Source organism: Bombus flavifrons, chromosome 3, assembly GCF_040668555.2.
Source record: "Bombus flavifrons isolate JBK064 chromosome 3, iyBomFlav1_principal, whole genome shotgun sequence".
Lineage (NCBI taxonomy): Eukaryota > Metazoa > Arthropoda > Insecta > Hymenoptera > Apidae > Bombus > Bombus flavifrons.
The window spans coordinates 11,789,541-11,812,384 of record NC_138444.1 but is presented as its reverse complement, the minus strand read 5'-3'; the positions used below and the strand labels follow the sequence as shown (position 1 = coordinate 11,812,384).

The window sequence follows — 22,844 nt, the reverse complement described above, 5'->3', positions numbered from 1 at the left end:
TGCTTTATAATAAATCAATATGAAAAGCAATTTCTTTTGTAATGCTAGAATTATTCACGCTTCCTACATTGTTAATTTTATTTTATAAAATACTAATTTAAAAAATTGCTAATTGATCTTCTAAATAAGTCTATCTTTTTGATCTCTAGATGCTACTTTAATTTATAAAAGTATTCATCGATAAATAAAAATAACAGACGTTTGATAAAATATAATTTAATAAATAAGAAAGTAATGTGATAGTGAAATTATGACACCTAAATAATTTAAGTGTTACATTGCACGTAGCGCTGATAACGCATCAGTGATTCGTCGCAATTCTCCTTCATTATTTTTCAGCTTTTCTTTGTTATTATTTTGTACATCGAATGGTACTTTAATGTTATAATCAGGAACTTCCATAGCTTGTTTGGTTTTACGAATAGTATCTATTAATTGCTCCTCCTTCTTGCTAAGTTTCTCTAGTTCTTTCTTTGGATCAATTAAACCCTTGAACACGTACAAATTTTATAATTAAACCCAACTGCTATATATTAACATTAGCTTTTTAATTTATCTTAGTAATAATAATTATTTTTACCTTCAATAGTAGATGTACTTGAACTTTATCTGTGACAGTAATGATAGCACATCCTGTTGGTGGTTCCTCCATATTAAGTTTAGAATAAGCAAGGGTTTCTATCAATAATCTATATTCCAGAAGCTTTTCTTTCAAGTTATTACTACTACATACAAGAAATGCTTCAGTCTTTATTTTGTTCGGTAAGTTATACGTTGCACGCGCTGATCGAATATTCTTTATTACTTTGTTGGCAAAATCAACGTCTTTCTCTATTTCTTCGTTTCTCCAATCACACTATAAATCGATCATACAATCATATACTTTTATATATACAGAAGTTGTGACAAATGAAACAAAAAATATGCTAATACCTCTGATACTTCTGGATATGGACTAACGCAAACACTGGGATAAAGCTGCTTCTTGCGAGGTAAACGTTGATAAAGTTCTTCCGTTATAAATGGCATGAAGGGACTTAACAACCTCAATCCTACATCTAGCGTCTTAAATAAGACTTTTCTTGCTGCATACTGTCTCTTGTTATTATTACCTTGAAAGACTGGTTTCAAATACTCCTAAATAGTAATACATACTAATAATATAATAATTGTATAAGAAAATTATGAATTAAGAAACTTAAATATATAATTATATACAAACCAAGTAAACATCACATAAATCATACAACCAAAGATTATAGCAGGCAGTAGTGGCAGTTGGAAAATCATATTGTGCCATTGCTTCGTCACAGATTTTTACTGCATAACTTACACGAGAGAGCATCCAAGAGTCTATATTCGTTTCACAATGTAGCTAATGATACAAAAATCGATATTTTTATCTAAGTGTATTGATTTTTTATACTGATTTATTGGAATATTATTTACCTGTTTTCTACTGTTATTGTGATCGTGTATTTTACAACCACACTGAGGTAATATTTTACCTTCTTCTACACGAAACATAGATCGTTCTTGTTCACTGTAAGATGCCACATGTTTATACCAACGATGTAAATGAGGATAGTTTCTTAAATCAGTACCCAATGTGGTAAAATATTGGTGAACTTTTGTGTCAATTTGTGAAGGGTTATATCCATCTAAATAAGGATAGTCTGCCAAGTAATTATTTAACGCATCTTGCACGCAGTTTTCTTTTAAAGTGTTTTGATACCAATCATTATCACCTATCATATTATCATTGCGGACATCATCAATTGTCTACAATAAAGAAAATGGTAACAATTTTGAAAACCTTCTATGATTAAGAGTGTTAAAATTAAGTTTTACCGATTGAACGTCTTCATCGTAATCGAAATTAGAGTCTAGGTACATGAGAGAGAATTTCGTCGCATTCCATATTTTATTACAGAAAAATCGATATCCTTGTACGCGAAGAATATCAAGATTAATATCGCGACCTTGCATGGTGTAAGCGCAAAGTGCAAACCTTAAAGCATCGGTCCCACACTCAGGAATTCCTTGTGGATAGTCACGTTTTTGTCCCTCTATAGCATATTTAAGTTCTTTTGGATCCAAATTTGAATCCATCAGTTGTTTATGAAGATTCTAAATGAAAGTAATATTTAGCTAACAAATAACCTCGCCGAAGTGAAAAAAGAAATGGCAGATAAAATGTATACCTCCAATGATATCCCATTAATCACATCCATAGGATCTATAACATTTCCCAACGATTTGCTCATTTTCCTTCCATGAGCATCTCGTACCATAGCATGCAAATATACTTCTCTGTAAAAGCATTCTTTTAGATGTATAATTATGAAAAATTAAATATAAGAATAAAAATATGTACCTAAACGGTAATTTCCCTAATAACTTCTGACCCAAAAAGACCATCCTCGCCACCCAGAAAAATAAGATATCATGTCCAGTTTCTAGTAATGTACCAGGATAAAATGCTTCAAGTTCTTCTGTCTAAAGTATAATTATTTTATTTTAATATTAAACAATGAAACTAACTAGTACATAAGTAAGTTAATGAAAGAAATAATTTGTATGTATACCTTATCTGGCCACCCAAATATCGAGAATGGAAAGAGACCTGAAGAGAACCATGTATCCAGTACGTCAGGATCTTGCTCAATAATAATATTATCTACATTTGTACCTAACTGCTTTGCAGCTTTTTCCTTAGCTTCATTTTCTGAATGTGCACTCACCCAATAATCATCTAACTAAGGAATATGAATTTGTATGATAAGTGCAAAGAAACTTAATTTGATATTTTAATTACCTTTATGTTTTCGGGTATATTAATTATTTTGACACAATAAGCAGGAATACGATGACCCCACCATAATTGACGAGATATACACCAATCTCTTATATTTTCCATCCAATGATACCAAATTTTCTTGTACTGATCAGGAATAATTTTTAGTTCACCAGATTTCACTGCGTCCATTGCTTTTGCAGCCATTTCACTACATTTTACATACCTAATAATAAAAACGATAAATGTAATTTATTCTATTATGTGTTTTAATGATTATAAATGTGTAACTATTAAACTACCATTGAGGCTTCATCAAAGGTTCAACAACGTCTTTAGATCTACTACATATTGGCACTACCATAGGATTGTCCTTGATTTCAATGAACAAATTTCTTGCAGTTAATTCTTTTATTATAGCTGTTCTGGCATGGAATCGTTTCATTCCCTGAACAAAGAAAACATGTTAAAGATGTCAATTCAATTTTAAATCAAAAAATAAAACATGATGTATAATTTTATACTGTAAATTGTCCATAATCTCCAATAATATTTCCATTATCGTCAAAGATAGTAATAAATGGTAAATTATATCTCTTCCCCACTTCATAATCATTAGGATCATGAGCTGGTGTAATCTTTACAGCACCTGTAAAAAAAGAATTTTAAATTAACATTGCTTTAATAAGAATTCTTATTAGATCAGTAGTACTGACCTGTTCCAAATTCCATTTCAACAAATTCATCGGGTATAATTGGTAACTTTCTGTCACAAAATGGATGTTGTACATATTTTCCAATTAAATGAGCATATCTAGTATCTTTTGGATGAACAGCAACAGCTGTATCCCCAAGCATTGTTTCAATACGGGTGGTAGCTACTATTATTTTCTCTTCAGAACCTATCACTTTATAGGCGAATAATACTAAAACTCCAAATTCTATTTTTTCTTGATATCCAGGAATTGAAAGCAATGTCCGACCAGTTAATTCAAGTTTATCAACCTACATAAAGTAAATGTTAAATTCAGAAAGAAACAATCGTAAAGTTAATGGTCATTTGGTATTTGGTCAAAGATATTTACTTCTATATCGGATATAGCGCTTTTTAATGTGCATGACCAATTGACTAATCTATTGCTTCTATAAATTACACCTTCATCGTGCAACCTTATAAATGCTTCTGTAACAGCATAACATAATTTTGGATCCATAGTAAAACAAACCCTGTCCCAATCAAATGATCCTCCCAGTTTCTTCAACTGCAAGTAAATTCTGTTTCCTTTTCTAAAATGTATAATATATATAGATGTGTCATATATTTACATTATACATAATCTATTTAAACATACTCTTCTTTCCACTTCCAAACTTTTTCTATGAAATTTTCTCTTCCTATATCATGACGTGTCTTCTTTTCCTCTCTCCAAAGTTTCTTTTCAACCACCACTTGAGTAGCAATACCTGCATGATCGCAACCTGGATTCCACAGTGTTGTACGTCCTTTCATACGATTCCTTGTAAATTAGAAAAAATTTTTGCACAAGATTATTATCTACAAATGATTAAATTACAATACTTGAGCAAAACAAGTTATATTGTTTTACATTTCCACGCAATCAACTACATATTTCTATACAATTTATACTATAGTTCAGGCATTATTTTACCATCTTGTAATAGCATCTTCTACAGCATTAGTTAAAGCATGTCCAAGATGAAGAAATCCAGTTACATTAGGAGGAGGTATCACCATGACAAACTTTCCTTTAGGGTTTAATTGCAATATATTCTTTCTCTGCATATAAAAATTATAAAATGAGACAAAGAAAGCAAGCTCTGGACTAATTCTTTATTAAAATATGTTTCTGTTACATACACCATATTCTGGCTTAAAGAAACCTTCCTTTTCCCACCATGCATACCATGCAGCTTCAACATATTTTGGACTGTATGCATCAGGCATCGCACATGTAGTATCTTTCTTATCTCCCAAAGGTGTATTTACCATGTATATAGCTGATTCTTTGCATTCCTTTTTCTTTTCAATTTTCTGAAAAGTAAAAACATTTTAAAAATTAAAAACAGAAACAAAACTTTTTTGTTAACGAAAAGGTTACGAATTGCGTAACAAAAAAAAGAAGGCCATATGGATAATATGAAACTTAATAATTGAAAATAGGTGAAGGTGAAAGATTTTAATAATCTTACTTCGTTCTTTTCTTTTATTTTTGGAGCTTTGTCACTTTCTTTCTTTTCCTGTTTCTGTTTGAACTTGTCTAATTTTGCCTGTTTTTTCGCCTCCTTCTGTAATTGTTTCGCACTCTTTTGCGGGGTTTCAGTTTCCCCGTTTATTTCCTCAGTTTTCATATCAACCATCTTGCCAATTTTAATTTACGTTCTTTCTGAACATTCAATTACTGTAACATGAATCGACTGACGACACACTTTCAAAAATTATAACATCAACCACGCACTTTCTCCACACTACCTATTAACAGGAGACTGCAGCCAATTCATTGTTGTAACCACATACCGCACGTACATACCCAACAAAGTACGTGTATTTATACATACTTATTCTGTTGCATTTCTTTCGATAAACACAAGGTGGCACGGAGATAAAAATTAAGTTGCAGTTCTAGATTATAGTTTTATTCAAAGGAATAGAAATAAAAAACCTAAAATCCCTAGACGTATGGATCATGGAGCACGACCATATAAACAGGTCCCAACTCTTATTTACTAAAACCACAGATGAAATTTTCTCTTCAGAGAAAACCGTCCGAAAATTGAGTCGTAAAAAATTAACATGGAAGACAACAAAGCTTTCGTTCTTGTGAGGTAGACAAGTGCCTTTGTCTCTATCTGAGACATTCATAACTTGCCATGCATGTGTAGAACGAGAACCTTCTTGTCTTCAATATTGATTTTCACGACTCAATTTTCGAACGGTTTTCCCTAGACTGTAGTATATGAATGTCGAGATCTGTTTATGAAATTATATGGAGATTATTCGAAATATTTATAGCTATGTAAGGTCATGGCACTTTCTAACAAAAAATGTTAATTGAAACTCAAGTAACATAGCAAGCCGTTACGTACAGGTGTACTTAAAATAAATAAAATGAAACGCTACAAATAACGTGGACATATTATTATTATTTCCTATGTTCATGGTACGCCAAATGCTTATATCTGGTAAAATTTCTAATCAACCTTATTTCTCCCTAGATTTTGATCACATGGTTTTATTTATTTCTCCTAACTCAACTTATTCGACAATATATGAAATTATACATAAAATTTAGAATGTTCAATGAGAAATAGAGAAGCGAGTAAATCATTTATTTCATTTAGTGAATTATCAGTTGTGTATATTTATTGTAAATTTTACTTTATATTGAAAATTTTCGTTAAACACTGTTAGTGTCTGCGTTTATTTAACTCTATCATTTATTGTTCGTGCCAAGCACATGTAATCGTTTTACCGGTTCATGCATATGAAAAAATAACCTATATAATATTGTATACATAGAGAAATTAGTGAAAAATTGTTATGCAATTTAGAATATTAATTGATAAACCGATTTCTTTGATGTCAAGTTTTTAAACAAAGAACAAACTATAATGGATCGTACGAGTATAGGAAATTCACTAGGAAGAAATTTGACGTCTCCGCGAAAACGCATGTCAATCGTTCAATCCTTAAGAAAAAATAATTCGTTAGTTTTTTTATAAATATTACAAATTTAGATTAATGGAACTTTGATTATAAATTAGTATTTCTATGGATCTGCCTTATCTTTTTTTGTAGAGCGATAAGTGTATCCGGACGATCGAATCAGTCAGTACAGATAATATGTAAAACGCCGAACCATGTTGTAGAAAGTTTCGGATCCTCCTTGCCTGTACTTGTTACGGAAGCTTTAACATTTGTAGATAGAAACACAGCTGTTAGCGTTAATATTTCAATAGATGGTTGGGCTTGGCTTGTATGTGGTCGTAGACTGCTTGTGTGGCAATGTAAGGCCACTATCCATGATTCAAAACAAAGAAGAACTTTTAAGAGCCAATGCAGAGAGTTATTGTTACCTCAAAGTGATTTAGCTCACAAAGCAGAATGCATAGCTGTGTGGTTGCCTCCAGGCCATCAGGTATTTAAATTAAGCATTAACTAAAGATTATTATTATTAACATCTAATTTTTTAAATCATTAGGTGCCTAGTTGCATGGCTGTTTCTCCTGAAGGTATTGTACGGTTCTGGGTTAGCGTTGCCCATGAAGGATCTTCTGTAGAAACAAGTGCAGAACTTGCTGGGCAAGAAGTTGATTGTCTTACTTATATTCCTGGTCATGGTTGTATTTTAGCCACAACCACATGCACAGTAGCATTGTTACAACCACAGTTTATAGGTGGTAAGAATAGTATCAACTGTCAAGTTCTTAGAACAAGTCAAGGATGGCTAGGTGGTATAGGAAGAAGAATGACTTCTCTTATATTTGGAGCTATACCTCAATCTCCAGTCACAGAAACTGTAAACTTTACATAATTATATATATATATATAACTACATTTTTAATAACAGATATAATACAAAAAATATAAAATACAGCAAATGTGTTTTTGTTTCATAGAAATTAGTAAAAGTTACTTGCACAACCTTAGGAGATAGAGGATCAAGGGTTCTTATTTTAGCTGGCTCATCTTTGCAATATTGGTCTTTCCCGCATAATGAGCAAGAGAAGATGGAGTTTGATGAAGATATTGGGTACATTATTTCACAAACTTTCCAACGAGAAATTTGGGTATGTAGAATGTTATACATATAAAGAGTATTATGTTTATTCATTTATTTTATTTTAGAAATCAAGTGCATGCAACCCACAAAATATGGAAACCTGGTTGATTGATATGCAACCATGTAATGAAGGAATAGTTTTTTTAATGGCAGCCCATTGTGCTGATGCATCACCTCTTATTGAATTTGCGCTTGGTAATAATTGAAAAAATTTAGATTCACTTTATTATAGTTTTTATTACACAAAATAATCAAATATGTCGTAGGTTTGATACAGCTATCTGGTATAACGTTAGCAAATACATTTAAATGGTTTATACCAGTTAAAATTGATTCCATTTCGTATCATAATGATGTTGAATCAACTTTAGTTTCTTATCATTTTATACTACATGGTTGGGAAGCCATTATATACAATCAGTATGAAGTGCTTGTTGTGAACTGTAAGTTAAAATTTATTGTAGGATTTTATGTAGAATTCTTTTATAGTGTTAAATAAAAACATTTTAGGTATATCTGAGCACGAGCAAGATAAGATAGATTTAGTGCGAGGCGGAGAAGATAGTATTCTTGGTGGTGCACTATGTTCAGGAACTCCAGTTTTATTTACTAAGAATTTCGGATTAGTTTCCGTCATACCGTCGGATTTTATATCGCAAGATTTTAATTTGTTCGTTTTTGTTTTACATACACCTTAAAAGCAAATAATTTTATTAAGAATAAAATCAATAAATTTTTTAGGAGTTATACAGACAATGTTAATACAAGTGTGGATTATAATTATCGACCTAGTTCAGCTGCACAAAATTTTAATAGTCTTATCAGTAATGAAGAAGTTCAAGATATGTATTACAGTTCTGATTGTGCTACACAATTACGTGCTGCATTTCTCCTTAGTTTACGGCAAAGTGAGGTAAATTTGTTTTACATCGTTTTAAGGTCAATAGTTGTTAACATAATCATTCTGTTGCAGGCTCAGTGTGAAGATATTTTATTACAACTCTTTCCTTTGCAAGAAGAACCAGTAATGGATATAGATGCTAATCTCGACACACTGGTTTTAAAAGTTGCTAGAGATCTGATAGACGATTATCCAGCAAATGATCCACGTTGGTCAAATCACAGAGATTTGTGTAATTAAATTTTATATATTTCGTATTTAAATACAAGACATGTTTTCGCAAATTTCAATAATCATATATTGTTATAGCTATGACGATAAATGCGGTCACCTCTATGCAAATACCTAATCAACTAGAAGGGAAACAGAAAGCCATAGATTTATTTACAACATTTCTAAAAGAGCATGATCTATGGAACAGAGTAAGTTTGTTCATCATAATATTATAATTAAATATATAAAACATATGAATATAATATTGTTTGTTTCAGTTCTGTGCTGTTACATATAGAGGACTAATTATGTCTACACCACACGTTCTTGCAGAATATGCAGAAAAGATAGTTGCGGCACTAACTATATATAATCTCCAGAACAAGTAAATTTTTTCAATATGTATTTTTGTATATGAGCTTTCTTTCTATGAATAAATTGTCATTTTTGTTTATTTCAAGGTATACAGATATTATAGATACTATAATAGAACAAACTTTAAGCCCTGAAGCTTACATATCTGACGAATTAACAGCGCGTGATATATTTTATCGTCAAGTCAGTACTGTACATCGTTTTCTTCCTACTTTAGTAAACAATGCATCAGAAGTAACTCAATCTGAAAGACCCATCCAACAAGTAGCACATTATATTATGCAAGTAAACGCTATATTATTAGTAAGTATATATCCAATACGACTTTAGTAATAAAACAGAAAAAACAATGTTAAAGTACAATTGTTAAATACATGCTGCTAATAGGGTATCCTACATGAAGTGGTGAAATACCGGCAACATAATGCTGAACGATTTATTCCTACGAGATGTTCGAACGGAATAACCGAGTATCTTCCATGGACAGCTGCAGTTGGAAAACATGGGTTAAGAAATTGTCTCAACACAATGGTTAATATTTATATATTATAACTTTTCATAGCAAAAATAAGAAAATCATTATTAGAGAAAGATTTCTTCAGTATTTAATTTTTTATTTCAGTATAATGTAACTCTCAAGCATGGCATAACTGGAAGCAACGATTCAACAGTGAGAAATGAATTATATGAACAATTAGTAAGTTATATAGACCTAATATTAGATGGCCGAAAATGTCATTTAGAAAGTGTTAAGGGTACAGAAAAGTTTGAAATACTTTTGAAGCAATACGAAACAGATCGAATGAATCTAATTCAACCTCTAAGTATGTATTCTTTGTTAATTATAATTTATGTAGATAGAACTAGATATTCATACTAAATAATTTGCAGTAAAGGAAGAACAATATGATAGTGCTGCAATGTTAGCTGAAAAGTATTGCGATTTTGCGTCCCTGATACAGATATGCGAATTAACTAACAATAAAAGCCAACTGGATGGATATATGAAAAAATTTGCAGCTCAAGATTTCGTAGGATTTTTATTCTCATGGTAAGCTTCTTTTATAGACAATGATATAGGAACAAATATCTTTATTTGTATTATAATATTTTTTTATCATAGGTACGTGAAAGATGGTCGCCAGGGTCAGTTGGTAGAGAAATGTAGACGCGGAGGTACCATTGAATTGTCAGAAAAGTTGGCAGAACATCCAACTCTATCATGGGTACAATCTGCTCTCACGGACGATTTACGCTTTGCTGCTAATACGCTTTATTCTTTAGCAATTCAAGAAAGTGAATTAGTGACACGTAAGAAGGTACACACTCGTTATATTCTATCTTTTAAGCTGTTTAAATATTTTTATTTATGAACTACTCATCTTTTTCACAGTCCATACTTTCTTTAGCAAAATTGGCCCTTCTTGCTTCGGATGATTTAGAAGAAGAAGTGAAAGACTGTGTAAAAAGAATCAATAATGAATTGGCGCTAGTAGCTTATCAAGAAGAATTACCAACTCAAGTACTTACTACATATGGTTATGATGTAGAAAAATTACAAGTATTTACACCGACTGAATTAATTACGGTACTTCATTCGACTATAAAATACATTTATTTTATAAAACACTTGATATAAATATCACATATATAATTGATGTAGTTGTACACATCTGAGGATAATATTGATGCAAATGAGTACGACTTCAAGAAAGCTCTTGATTTGCTTGAGTATGTGGAGCAAGAAGATGAAAAAGTATCATTGAAATTGCAAATTTGGGCACGAGCTGCTAAACGGGATCAGTGGGATACCCTAGGAAAGAATCCTGAACAACAAGTACAAGAAACAATATTTTTTAAATTAATGGACCTTGCACATTTTACTGGTACCTTATTAATTTTCGATTTGAAAAAATAATTTAATTATTTAAGTTAAGTAATATATACCAATAAAATATATTCTGTTTTATTTATAACAAGGTGATCAAGTAAACGAATTTCTTCCGCCAGTTGATATGCTTTTGGTAGAACCTGAATTGGGAGATCTTGCTGCATCGAGTAATTTTCAATTCCTCATCAAATTTGTGTATGAGTATGCATATAGCAATTATTAATCTACCTGAACAATTGTAAGTAAAGACAAAATTTGTATTTTTCTAAGTAATAAATAAATTTCTACGCAATATAATAGTATAAATTTTATAGTAAAAAATTTTATAAGTATCCACAGAAAAACTTGAAATATAATAAATTTTACATGAATACTCGAAATACAAATAAGGCTAAAATATTTAATGAGATCAATACTGCATTTTTATCTGCAGAATTATCATAATGAACATTTTGCTGATTCGTTCTTATGATATATCTTACTTGATCCGGTGTTTTACAGTCTATTTCTGAAATTTTTATTATATTAAAAGACTTTGCTAGATGTATTATTCGTAATACCTAATAGTTACCTGCACATTTATATAAAGAAGTTACGTTTTGCGTACGAAGATAAAAATTAGGACAAGACGAAGTACTAGTACATTTAAAGTGATCAGTTAATGTAACTTCTTTGTAACCAGATAATTCTGCACATTGTAAATTTTGTTTATCATTAGGTTCAAATCCTACCCATATACAGGCATTCATTGTACCATAGCCAAAAGTATGAATCTGAAAAATTAATATTATAATAAGAATGAAAAGCAAAGTAACGGTATTTGTAAAATAGTCCGTTTTTTTTAACACGTTCTTCGCCCAGCGTGTTTCGGCTATGTTTCCTGCGCGGCCCAAATCCGACCGTGGCTACGTCCAGTGACCCGTTATGTCACTTCGAGCCCGAACCCATCGTCATAAAGCCAGATTGGAACATTAAAACTATTTCTTATTTTTATTACTTAAGTGTAGATATAGTAAAAGTCTGGACTAGGGTATTGGGGTTTTTCCCCAACATTCCAGACGGGAAATCCCGATGTTCTTTCATCTCCGACAAATATATTTAGTTCTGAAATGAAGAAAGCGATAAACTTTCCAGCTAGAGTATTCCGAGGGATCTCATGGCAGATATCTCAGATCTTTGATTTAGTTGAAAAGCATACTTGTGAGACGTACATCAGTGTTTTTTTCATCCTCAAAATGTTCAGTAAACAGTGTGAAAATATATTTGAAAGTGAGGAGAGTAGTGATGACGAAGTAGTGAATTTTAGAAAAAAATTATAAATAGATTTCATCGAGTTCGAATATTGAGGAAATCACGGTCGGATTTGGGCCCCGCAGGAAACATAGCCGAAACATGCTGGGCGACGAACGTGTTAACTCGTGGGCCCCCACGGAAGTATACCCGTCGCACGAATATGTGCGACGTGGCGACGAACGTGTTAAATACAAACCGTAACTACTATCTTTTTCATATTTCGTTTCCAGTGTGAATGTATTCTGTAAGTAATAGATTTTGAAGGACTAATATAATCTTCCCATTGGGGAATGACATTTTTATTCATATTTACATCTGCAACTGTCGCAGGTCGTAGTGTTCGTGGAACTAAAAATGTACAGAGAGAAAGAGAGAAGAAAATAAATATTTTACATTTAAAATTTTATGATATATATCATATTGATTACTTAAGTAATAAAACGTACTTCTCGATACGTATTGAGTAATAGTGTCAATATTGGAATTTTTTATTATATAATCTCCCTCCCATAAAGTAAATGATTCAAATAAATTTTCGTTATATGGGGATACATAATATACAAAATGAACTTCTGAAAAGTTAATGGAAAAAGAGATTATTGAAATTAACCTTTTGTAATTCATGTTTTAAATTTATATATTTACCTGGATGAGCATGTTTTAGTTGATGCAATAATATTATTACTGATTCTTTCTCATTATTGGACATGTGAGCTAATGGAATTAAGAGTATAACTACCTGACCAAAATTTCCAATTATTTGATTTTTGTAATTGTACTCCCAAGTTCTTTTCAAGTAAATAGATACCGTTTCCAAAACTCGGGTATAATTAAATTTCGTAGGCCCTATAAATATATTATTCACAATCACATAAAAGAAAGTAATAAATATTTTTATGAAACAATCAATCTTACACGTTGTATTAGTAAAATTGTTTAATGCTTGAAACGCGATTGATGGACTGTTTGTAACATTTAACAACCATTCTCCTGAAGTACCATGTATTATTCCCATTTTTGATCCATACATTGATACATCCAAATCTTGTATAAGAGTTCTAAAACATACAGAGTTGTAGAAATAAAAATATGAAATACAATATGAAATATGATATACACTGTAGCTTACGAAAGAAAGTCTATTGTATATTCTATTGTCCATGCACCATCGAATACAATCAGTGCTTCTACTTGAGGTTGATTTATTTGATGACAAGGTAACTTAGGGAACAAATGATTCCTTGCATAAGTATAAAACTTTTCAATTGCAATATCAACCAGTTGTTGCAATGCTTCAGGAGAAATATACGCAATGCTTTTACGATAAGCTAACATCTGAGCTATGGCATAAGTCTTACAAACGATATTTGCAAATTAAAATATAGGATAATATAGATATAAATATACTATAATTTTATTGATAATTATAAGTAACCTGTTCATTTAAAATAGTCTTTGGCACTGCATATAAAAAGGCTTGTGCTCGATCACAAGCTTTCACGTTTGCATTAAACGTGACACCTTCATATGAGTAATACATTTCCAAAATTTGACTAAGTCGAAGGCTGTAAAAGTCCTGAATCCAGGTTGGTAAATAAGTTGCAATAATCATCCCTGAAAAATTTTACAGATAAATATTTGATAGCTATTTAAAAATACAAAAGATATCGTTAATTTACCATCAATGCCTCCTATTAATTCAGCTCGAGTTGCATCAAAATTGTTATGTAAACTTGTAAGATAATAAATTGTTGGACGCATCATACTTTGCCAGAATCCTGTTGCACCGAGAGTCATATTATTTGCTAGTAAAGGTCCTTGGTACACAACCATTTCCGCTAATTCGCCTAATTAAACGGGATCTTCGGTACATTAATACTATATAACACATGTATATCATTATATAGTATGTAATGTAAAGTATAACATAACAATATTTTATACCTGCAATTGTTGTCAACCATATATTATCAATTTTCATAGATGAAACATTTAAAGTATTGTACCACATAAATGGTTTATGAATCGCTCGACTTCTTGGAAGAACAAAATCGACCTCTTCATCATTAAATTGTAAACTATATGTATCTGTAGAATTCATTTCTAATGTAAAAGGAACATTATCAAATGAAACTTTATGATAAAAACAAGTATAATGATGTTATACCTGAAGGAGGTATATCCAAACTTGTGATTAATTGATTTACAGCAACATTTTGATGTTGGAGAGATGCAGCAATTGCTCCTATAATTGCACCAGGAGTAATAGTACCATATTGTGTTAGAACCACTCCTTGTTGTCTTGGACAATTCCATGTATCATTAAACATAGTATTACCTGAATAATAATTTTTTATTCTTATTACTTTAAATATCTTCTTCCCTTTTTAATAATTACCTGTTAGTTTTTCTATGATATGTCTACATGATTTATGTTTGCTTTTATTGTAAGGTTCCAAAATTGTATTTGAAACAGCTTCATGAAGCATACATCGCTCTTCTTGTGAAAGTATATGAACTGGCAAAGCTTTTGTATTTCCTGGAACTAATTCTTCTATCAATTCATGTTTAATATGTTGTGTTCCAGTTCCACTGAATGGAAGTACATCTTCTGAAACTTGAATATTCTGTTGATATTCAACACCATCGAACTTAAATCTGTAATTTATAAAATATATTTACTATTTTGCAATAAAACAAACAGATATTAATAATTATATGTTACTAATTAGATTGACCTGTGTAATATTGATGAAGACATTATTCTCATATCTGTTATTGAATAAGATTGTTTTTCCATCTTTTGTATGATGTCTACTAATATACGCAAGTTCAATGGAAGTCGGGGATTTAATATTGCATTATTTCTATAACATTCTCTGAGTGATTTTGGTATAGTTGTTTGCGACCATATTAATTGTAATTCTATTATGAAAAAAAATGCTTAGTATAAAATTGTAATTTTACAACTATTGTATTTTACAACTAATATATATATTAATATATATTGTAACAACTTACCGCACCATATTATCAATAATACAATTTTATTAAATGCCATAATTACATTATTAAAAAGCCATACTATATTACTGAAAATCTAACATTTACACTTTGTTCATATCTATTTGAATCTTATAATGATTCACTGACATGTACAAATCAAAAAAACTCATCGTCTATTTGATACTTGATAAGATAATAATAAGTAGAAACACCTAGATTTTTTAAATGAAATTCTTAAGTTTACAAAGAGATTTTTAATTATTAACAATTCTAGTCGGTTATTATACTATAAATATTAATTTAAATTTAAATTAGGAAGGAATTATTATATTGCTTTAATAAAAATTTATTTATTTATGTAATAAAATATACTAATATTTAATTTTTAAAGAATATAATATATACAAACAATAATAGACAAAATTATTTAATTAATTAATTTAATTATTGATTGACTCTATTTGTTTTGGAATTTTGAAAATACCTGTTTCAGTAAAGATACCTGTAATAAAGTTGGAGTTGTTACTCATGTATTATCTTATCTAATAGGTATCATGATATCTTTGGATAGGTGTGGTATATTGCTTTGCTGAACAGAGTTGGAAAGATATCATACATTCTGTATTGGAAGTAACTGAAAATCATTTGCCGTAAGTATTTTATAATTTCCTAAATGTAATTTCATTCAATATCAAGTATCTTCAAGTATAAAATATATTTAGCTAAATACAATATATTCATATATATTTTTATATTAGCTTGTATTACTTTGTGGTAATCAATATAATATTTATGAACTATTAAATTATAGGAAGTTAATATTAATTTCACATTTTATACAAATCCAGTTGCAGTAAAATGGCAAAATTTTGGTATTTTCTTATCTTTATCACTTTAAGTAAGTACTTTTTATCAATAAATTATGAAGTCCAAAGCTATATAGCTTGTTACAAAATTTTATTATTGTTTAATTTTAGCTGTACGTGCACAAGAGAATGCAGCTCGAAATCTCTCACCATCTCTTCGAGAATGTTATGACAACAAATATCTTTTGGAAAGAGATAATAGGCTGCCACACACTTTAAATACGTTCATTGCGATACTTCGTAAAATTGAAAATACAGAAGGTCTTAATATGGATCTGAGAAGTTTATCTGTTGCACTTCTGCATCGGTAAGTTCAATATATGTTTTAGAGAAATAGTAATATTGAGTAAAGAGATAATTTTATTGATTCTGATTTACAGTTTTCGACAAGATGGTATTGCTCCGAATCCTGCTATTCCTAATCAAGATGGAATATCACCCTTTGCACCAATTGCTCATCAATTTTATCGTTTTGCTCAAACTCTACGTCTTATACCAGGAGATGCTCTCACGTTTCCTAATAATAGTATCACAGATGTTGAAAGGGTATGTATGTAATTTAGACTGTCATATTATTTTGTATATATTTCCCTAATAGTTAACTATTACATTGCAGTGTACATTACACTTTATGTTATCAAGTAGTATTGAAATTTTTCAAAGAGGGGACGAAACAAAAGTTTGTAGACTTGCTGATACGTACAGATATCCGAGGGATATTAAAAATAACGATAAGGCAATGATTAAAAATACTGCTAATGATGTAGAAACTTTATCATCTGATGAAATGTAAGTAGAAAAAGTCCGCATAATGTAATTAATATCAGAAATAAAATATAATTTTTATACAGAAAAAGTATGACTAACGGGAGAAATGAAGGTAACAATGTTACGGTTGATCCAAACTCGCGATACCCAGAAGTACCGCCTAATCATCCAGATAGTGCACGGTATAGAGGTACAGAACCACTATCTCTTAGTGAATGCCCTGTAGAAAATGGTGTTATAAAAACTCCGTAAGTTAATAATTTATTGAAACAATTAGATGAATTTAATTCATTATTTCATTAAAATATATACGTTTTTAGATGGGGTACAACTTCTTTTGGCTTAGTATTAGCTGGAATAGCTGCAGCTACACAACCAGAAACAACCAGACTTCCCGAGTTGCTCTCAGCGGATGTTTTAAAAAAGAACAATTCAGATGTAATGGATCGATCTTTAGAAAACAAGTGGCTTGCGACTCTAGCTGGTAATATTAATCTTTTGAGATATAAATCATTAATAAATTACTCTATAAAATACATGATATTCATTATTGAAATTATAGGAGATTTGGCAGAAGTAGCTTTAAGGCAAGGCCCTAAAAATAAAGATATCAAACTTAATGTTGGATTAAATGGCCATTGGAATTCCACTGCTTTGCCACGATGGTATTTCTTGAATTCTAACAGTAATTATGAGATGACAACAGCAGAAATCAGAGGAGATTTAGATGGCTTAATTTTGGCCAATGAAACTGGCAAATGGTATTCTAGAATACCTAATTTGAGGCTATCACAAATTTTTGACATGTACTATAGTCCAGTAGGATTCTTTGACTCATCTATTAGAGCATGCAATCGGAGAACACTGTTCACATCTGTTGCACCAAATGAAACATTGGTTGCACAGGTAAGTTAATTTTATATCTCAATATTAAAATGTTTAATTAGTTTATAAAACAAACATTTTTTGTTATTGTTAATATTCATTTTTTCAGACATATAGTGCTTCTATATTGTTAGAGGATCTAGCACACGCAACGCTTGAATATCCGATAATTGAAAAATTGTCAGTGCAAGCAGTAAACGAATTAGTGAAATATGTGCGTAAGTATTAGAGATGAAATTTCATATAAACGATTCAGATATATATGTTAGATTAAACATAAAAGATTTATTTGATATAATATTTTTATAGCTTCATCCATGAATAAAGATCTTTCATGTACTGACACGGATAAATTATGTAGTTTCAATCAAATGTCTGTTGATTTAACGATTATTTTGGACACAAATTGGGAATTCTCCATAATAAAACCTATTCTTGCACATTTATTGGAAAATATAAACATAAATCAATTTAATTCCAACTTCACATTAATAAATGGTCGAGATGGAACACCAATGATTAATAGTACTTCTAACATTTTGGATTTCCACGCCTATAATTCATCTCATTACTATGGAAATAGTATGTACTAAACATAAATTAATAATAAGTGATAAATTACAACAAAATTCACTGTGAAATGATCTTTTTCAGGTACTCGTGGTTTTGATTTAGCTAAGTCGCTCAAAGAATTGGAAGCATATCTAAAGAATAAACTGAATGCCGAACGTGCTCGTGGTGTTGGTGGAGCACGTTCTGATATTGTTTTAATTGTTCCATATATTTCTGATATATCTAAAAATGACAAGCAATATTGCTTGCAAACTATATTGCGAATACGAGAATATATTCCAGGTAAAATTTTATATCACTACAATAAACTTTTGAATTAGATGAATACTTGTATAGTTTATTATTAATTATTCTTTCAGATACAATCATACTTTTTATGGCCTCATCCAAAGATCCGTGGTCCGATCTAGTACAAAATCGTATGACAGATTTATTCTCTATTAGTACTTCTATTGGTAAAGACACAGAAGAAGCTTTAGAACCAATAACCAACGTAGTTTCAAGAATGAAGCAAGGTAAAACAAAGAAATATCAAACTGACATTAAACTTTTCATATATAAATTAAAAGAATGACCATGGTGTAAAATTTGTTATAGTTCCCAAGCGTTTATTTAATTCCGAGTGTGGATCAGATTATATTTCATCTGGATCTTTGAATTCATATGATGATTATATTGTACCAAACGGTATTAGTTTTTATAAATTACATCCCAATTACTTTTTTAACCATAATACAGCAACAGTAAAAGTAAGTTCCTTTTTTTTTTTTAAATATTATTAGTTATTCTATACTATATATACACAACTAATCTAAAGACGAAAATCTAGAATAATAAAATTGCGTTGAAGACCTTATTTTCAAGAAAATCAACTTTACAAACTTTTCGAGTATACCATGTATAGCATATCATGTATGTATAGTATACCATATACCAATTGTACATGTACAGGGTGGTTGATAACTGGTGGTACAAGCGGAAAGGGGGTGATTCTACGCGAAAAAAGAAGTCAAAAATATAGAATAAAAATTTTTTTTTTAATTTCTTTTTTTTTTAATTTTTTTTTTAAATCTACAGTGAGATCCGTTATAACGAGACGTGATAAAGTGCACGCGTACCGAGCGAAAATTCAAAGTCGATTTTCTCAAAAACAAAGCCTCAAACGAAAAATTTTTAATCTATATTTTCGACTTCTTTTTTCGCGTAGAATCACCCTCTTTCCGCTTGTACCACCAATTACCAACCACCCTGTATATATATCATGTATATGCGTAATTTCTGGCTGGACAAGGGACAATGGACAAGGGGTTGTTCTACATACAAAAATAAATCGAAAAAACTCAATAAAATTTTGTTGTTTAAGGTTTCCTTTTGCAGAAAATAGAGTTCTGTTATTCTTGATTTTGTATTATTTTGAGGTATAAAATTTCTTTCGACTTTACTTTATTTGGAATTTAGGACCACGGTATATATTATAGTAATATTATTAATATTATATCATTATAAGTAATTATTTTCAGATCCAGGGCTCCGAATCAGATAGTTTAGTTGTGTGTTCATCACGAGCACCATTATACGCCAATGCAACAGAATCATCACAATCATGTGCATCAATATCCAATGATGTACATAGTATTACAGTTTCTTGTGCTGATGCTACTTTCATTCGTGATTGTCCACCACTATATATATCAGTAGCTTCAAACTCCACAAGTATTTCTTATAAATGTACTGGTAAGTACATTGACTCATTTTAAATTAAAATGATACAAAAATAATTTAATTGATGTTGATGATAAATAACATTTCCTTTTTAGATCCACGAGTTTGCAGAATTCCTACTATGATAAAATACACTATATCTTATGAAAACATGGTGTGTGCCAATGAAGCAATTAGACTTACATTTAATATTTCTATTTTGATGATAGTTTTAGTTGTATTAAATATGTAACAATTGGCAAATTTTATATATAAATTTAATGAAATGACTAATCATATGAAAGTTTTTGAAACAAGCTTTAAGTGATGAAGGAAGATTTTATATCGAATATGTCCGTTTTTAAATAACGACATTCTACATAAAGATATGCATTCATTATTTATCAATTAGATTTTTGCAATATATCATAATATGAAAAGCAATTAGCTACATATACAATGTCTTTATACAACAGATTAAAATAACAATTTGTACATAAGTTTTATAAATAGTATATTACCTCTTATAACAGAAAATATACTATGCTTCAAATAAAAGGTTTACAAAGAGTAACTGTATGATCTATTCCACAGGCTACCTTCTTTACTTGTGCTCCTACAGTTACCTATAATACAAATTATCGTTCTTTATTACTATACTATTTTTTAATGACGAATATAATTTCTTTACCTTCAGTGGAAAATACTGGTCTTTCAAATCTCCTAATCCTAAAGACCCAAATTTGTTACAACCCCACATATACAAATCACCTGTATTCGTCAAAGCTGCAAGATGACTCATGCCACAAAATATCTTTACCACCTAGAAAAAAAAATGTAATTACATCGCTCTTTTTCCTTCTATAACCTTAGAGTGAACTTACTTTTGTATTCTTCTGGTATACATTATTTCCAAAAAGTACAGATGGAATTTTAATTGGTTGTTGAGATTTTTTGACTTCAGGACCAAAACCAAGAATACCATAACCCCATACATAAACTTCACCTGTATCTAATAAATTCACATATACAAATTGTATGATGTACGATTATAAAAATAATTAAACAATTGGATAAATACTTACTATTTAAAATCATGCAAAAGCAACCACCACAGGCAATGTCTACAATATGACCTAATTTTTTCAATGCACTTAACTCTGTAGCTATGTTTATCTGTTGATTTTCACCTTCCATAAGTAACTGTGCATATTCAGAATTACCCCAACCAAATACATTTCCTTTATCTGTAACCATATGTTCAAATAATTGTATAATATCTTGTTACTGTCTATTTTTACTCAAAATAAGACTGTATTAATACATGAATATTGCAGATACCGCTGAGTGCTAATACGCAATCTGCAACGCATGCAACTTTTATAATATGTTGGCCAGCCAAATCTCCTTTCACCAAACTTGGTCTATGCTCATTTCGATAATGTGCCAATCCAGTTTGTCCATCTGCACCCCAACCAAAGGTATACACTTCACCGGATTCTGTCAAGAGTATGCTATCATATACCAGTAAGGAAGAATTCTCAAATATTGTAATGAACTATATGTAAAGTATTAAGAATTTCCATACCTATGATCTTGACCAGCTGTTACAGCTTTTATCTTTTTTTCCTTAATATTAGGTATATGATGAACAACTCTACTATTCTCATAATTTTCATTTGATATTATAGGGCGACCACATTGTCCATATGCATTATTTCCTAATGTGAATACACCTTCATTTGTTAATACCAACAAATGTGCTCTTCCAGCTGACATATCTAGGACTTTAGTAGAAGAATCTTTAATTGGTAAATTAATAGGTCTTGGTTCAGTTATTAATCCATTTGGGAATTTTTTATCTTTTTCATTGAAACCTAGTAGCATATTCAAAATTATATTTTAATATGAAGACATTTTTGATGAATTTATTGCTAAAAATAAAAGATGGCTTAAATCATAATTTTCTTACCAAGCTGGGAATCTGTATTTATTCCACTCCCATATAAAATATTTTTATCTTTGGATTTTACTGCAAAAGCAGTAAACCCATAACCACAAGTTATGTCTGTTACATCATGCCTTTCTCCAAAAACTAATCTTTTAGGTCTCGGAATATAAGAAATACCATTTTTGAAAATCGTTGTTTTTAACGTACCAAGAGCACCATGTTCTGCCAAACCCCAAACATATATTCTATGTTCTCTTTCGTTACTTATCGGATACTGAAAAACTATATATCATAAATTAATAATTATTAACAAAAAAGAAAAGGAATGTGTGCATATATGTATGCAGCACTTTCTCATTGATAAATATTTATGTTTAGAAATTTGTGCTCCATGTTTTGTACATTTTATTAAAATTTTCTTATAGTTATTTTCTTTACCTGGCAAAGGTTTTGAAAGTGGTATTTTATTCTTGATTTCACTAAATTCTATAATTCTGCTCGGTTGTTGTACATTTTTTTTCAAACTTGTTTTTATTATGTTCAACATGTTTGTAGCCGTTTACTGCTTAAGAAATTTTATAAATGTGTCATAAGCATCAAAAGTTAATGATTCGGATAAATTTCCTTGAATGATCAAGTTATCAATTTTTCGATAAATTTAATAAATTATAAAGCGTGTTTATTTTCAATCATCTTCTGAATACCGACTTGTATACTCTGTGAAACTTGTTAATAGCATAGATTTGATTTTCTCGTTGTTTTCCGATTTCCTTCTCACTACAGAATTAAAGGTTGTATCTCATGTGTAGCGATTACCAGCGG

At 30.3% G+C, this 22,844-nt stretch overlaps 5 protein-coding genes across 7 annotated transcripts; 2 read left to right on the top strand and 3 right to left on the bottom strand.

Moving 5' to 3' along the window:
• Positions 1-200: 200 nt before the first annotated feature.
• ValRS (Valyl-tRNA synthetase) lies at positions 201-5,537 on the bottom strand. The gene is made up of 18 exons (XM_069110041.1): positions 5,009-5,537; positions 4,677-4,850; positions 4,468-4,595; positions 4,150-4,314; positions 3,883-4,084; positions 3,514-3,802; positions 3,322-3,446; positions 3,100-3,245; positions 2,819-3,023; positions 2,589-2,759; positions 2,378-2,499; positions 2,205-2,313; positions 1,852-2,130; positions 1,450-1,782; positions 1,223-1,375; positions 934-1,137; positions 581-856; positions 201-489 (listed from the first exon to the last, which is right to left on the bottom strand). Exons 1-18 carry the CDS (start codon positions 5,174-5,176, stop codon positions 274-276), a joined length of 3,465 nt encoding a protein of 1,154 aa, XP_068966142.1. The 5' UTR covers positions 5,177-5,537; the 3' UTR covers positions 201-273.
• Positions 5,538-6,117: 580 nt separating this feature from the next.
• Positions 6,118-11,324, top strand: Nup133 (nuclear pore complex protein Nup133). The gene is made up of 19 exons (XM_069132831.1): positions 6,118-6,522; positions 6,615-6,954; positions 7,018-7,335; positions 7,436-7,606; positions 7,665-7,794; positions 7,866-8,042; positions 8,110-8,269; positions 8,341-8,512; positions 8,573-8,732; positions 8,810-8,922; positions 8,992-9,098; positions 9,175-9,391; positions 9,476-9,619; positions 9,711-9,912; positions 9,980-10,139; positions 10,212-10,407; positions 10,482-10,676; positions 10,752-10,974; positions 11,069-11,324. The coding sequence occupies exons 1-19, from the start codon at positions 6,428-6,430 to the stop codon at positions 11,200-11,202; spliced, it is 3,414 nt and encodes a 1,137-aa protein (XP_068988932.1). The 5' UTR covers positions 6,118-6,427; the 3' UTR covers positions 11,203-11,324.
• LOC138190204 (uncharacterized) lies at positions 11,274-15,706 on the bottom strand. 2 transcript variants are annotated; one of them, XM_069132834.1, is made up of 14 exons: positions 15,294-15,706; positions 15,011-15,197; positions 14,671-14,930; positions 14,440-14,610; positions 14,217-14,375; positions 13,952-14,119; positions 13,708-13,886; positions 13,402-13,625; positions 13,188-13,330; positions 12,918-13,118; positions 12,719-12,844; positions 12,469-12,620; positions 11,551-11,752; positions 11,274-11,487 (listed from the first exon to the last, which is right to left on the bottom strand). In XM_069132834.1, exons 1-14 carry the CDS (start codon positions 15,331-15,333, stop codon positions 11,342-11,344), a joined length of 2,358 nt encoding a protein of 785 aa, XP_068988935.1. In that variant the 5' UTR covers positions 15,334-15,706; the 3' UTR covers positions 11,274-11,341. The 2 variants fall into 2 exon arrangements, with proteins under 2 accessions (XP_068988935.1, XP_068988937.1); XM_069132836.1 differs by having other exon boundaries at positions 14,217-14,360.
• Positions 15,707-15,840: 134 nt separating this feature from the next.
• Positions 15,841-20,324, top strand: LOC138190203 (uncharacterized). 2 transcript variants are annotated; one of them, XM_069132833.1, is made up of 15 exons: positions 15,841-15,928; positions 16,090-16,176; positions 16,256-16,451; positions 16,525-16,690; positions 16,761-16,933; positions 16,996-17,160; positions 17,233-17,396; positions 17,475-17,818; positions 17,907-18,015; positions 18,107-18,379; positions 18,452-18,652; positions 18,730-18,885; positions 18,968-19,119; positions 19,891-20,104; positions 20,188-20,324. In XM_069132833.1, the coding sequence occupies exons 2-15, from the start codon at positions 16,137-16,139 to the stop codon at positions 20,322-20,324; spliced, it is 2,490 nt and encodes an 829-aa protein (XP_068988934.1). In that variant the 5' UTR covers positions 15,841-15,928; positions 16,090-16,136. The 2 variants fall into 2 exon arrangements, with proteins under 2 accessions (XP_068988934.1, XP_068988933.1); XM_069132832.1 differs by having other exon boundaries at positions 15,842-15,928; positions 16,127-16,176.
• A 216-nt stretch (positions 20,325-20,540) lies between these two features.
• LOC138190205 (RCC1-like G exchanging factor-like protein) lies at positions 20,541-22,836 on the bottom strand. The gene is made up of 8 exons (XM_069132837.1): positions 22,461-22,836; positions 22,044-22,304; positions 21,660-21,948; positions 21,413-21,585; positions 21,157-21,318; positions 20,956-21,083; positions 20,763-20,894; positions 20,541-20,697 (listed from the first exon to the last, which is right to left on the bottom strand). Exons 1-8 carry the CDS (start codon positions 22,567-22,569, stop codon positions 20,620-20,622), a joined length of 1,332 nt encoding a protein of 443 aa, XP_068988938.1. The 5' UTR covers positions 22,570-22,836; the 3' UTR covers positions 20,541-20,619.
• Between the last annotated feature and the right edge of the window lie 8 nt (positions 22,837-22,844).

Excerpts from the sequence above, each read along its gene's own strand:
- LOC138190203 (XM_069132833.1), top strand. The coding sequence starts at position 16,137 with ATGGCAAAATTTTGGTATTTTCTTATCTTTATCACTTTAA. Across the intron at positions 16,691-16,760 it reads GTATCACAGATGTTGAAAGG|TGTACATTACACTTTATGTT; the intron begins GTATGTATGTAA and ends ATTACATTGCAG. Across the intron at positions 17,397-17,474 it reads GTGGCTTGCGACTCTAGCTG|GAGATTTGGCAGAAGTAGCT; the intron begins GTAATATTAATC and ends TTGAAATTATAG.
- LOC138190204 (XM_069132834.1), bottom strand. The coding sequence starts at position 15,333 with ATGGCATTTAATAAAATTGTATTATTGATAATATGGTGCG. Across the intron at positions 13,626-13,707 it reads AGACTATTTTAAATGAACAG|ACTTATGCCATAGCTCAGAT; the intron begins GTTACTTATAAT and ends ATCGTTTGTAAG. Across the intron at positions 13,119-13,187 it reads CAATTTTACTAATACAACGT|GGCCTACGAAATTTAATTAT; the intron begins GTAAGATTGATT and ends ATATATTTATAG.
- LOC138190205 (XM_069132837.1), bottom strand. The coding sequence starts at position 22,569 with ATGTTGAACATAATAAAAACAAGTTTGAAAAAAAATGTACAACAACCG. Across the intron at positions 21,586-21,659 it reads ACAGCTGGTCAAGATCATAG|CATACTCTTGACAGAATCCG; the intron begins GTATGGAAATTC and ends GGTATATGATAG. Across the intron at positions 21,319-21,412 it reads TTGCGTATTAGCACTCAGCG|ATAAAGGAAATGTATTTGGT; the intron begins GTATCTGCAATA and ends ATATGGTTACAG.
- ValRS (XM_069110041.1), bottom strand. The coding sequence starts at position 5,176 with ATGGTTGATATGAAAACTGAGGAAATAAACGGGGAAACTGAAACCCCG. Across the intron at positions 3,447-3,513 it reads TGAAATGGAATTTGGAACAG|GTGCTGTAAAGATTACACCA; the intron begins GTCAGTACTACT and ends CTTTTTTTACAG. Across the intron at positions 2,314-2,377 it reads TTAGGGAAATTACCGTTTAG|AGAAGTATATTTGCATGCTA; the intron begins GTACATATTTTT and ends ATGCTTTTACAG.
- Nup133 (XM_069132831.1), top strand. The coding sequence starts at position 6,428 with ATGGATCGTACGAGTATAGGAAATTCACTAGGAAGAAATTTGACGTCT. Across the intron at positions 8,270-8,340 it reads ATATCGCAAGATTTTAATTT|GAGTTATACAGACAATGTTA; the intron begins GTTCGTTTTTGT and ends TAAATTTTTTAG. Across the intron at positions 9,392-9,475 it reads AAGTAAACGCTATATTATTA|GGTATCCTACATGAAGTGGT; the intron begins GTAAGTATATAT and ends TGCTGCTAATAG.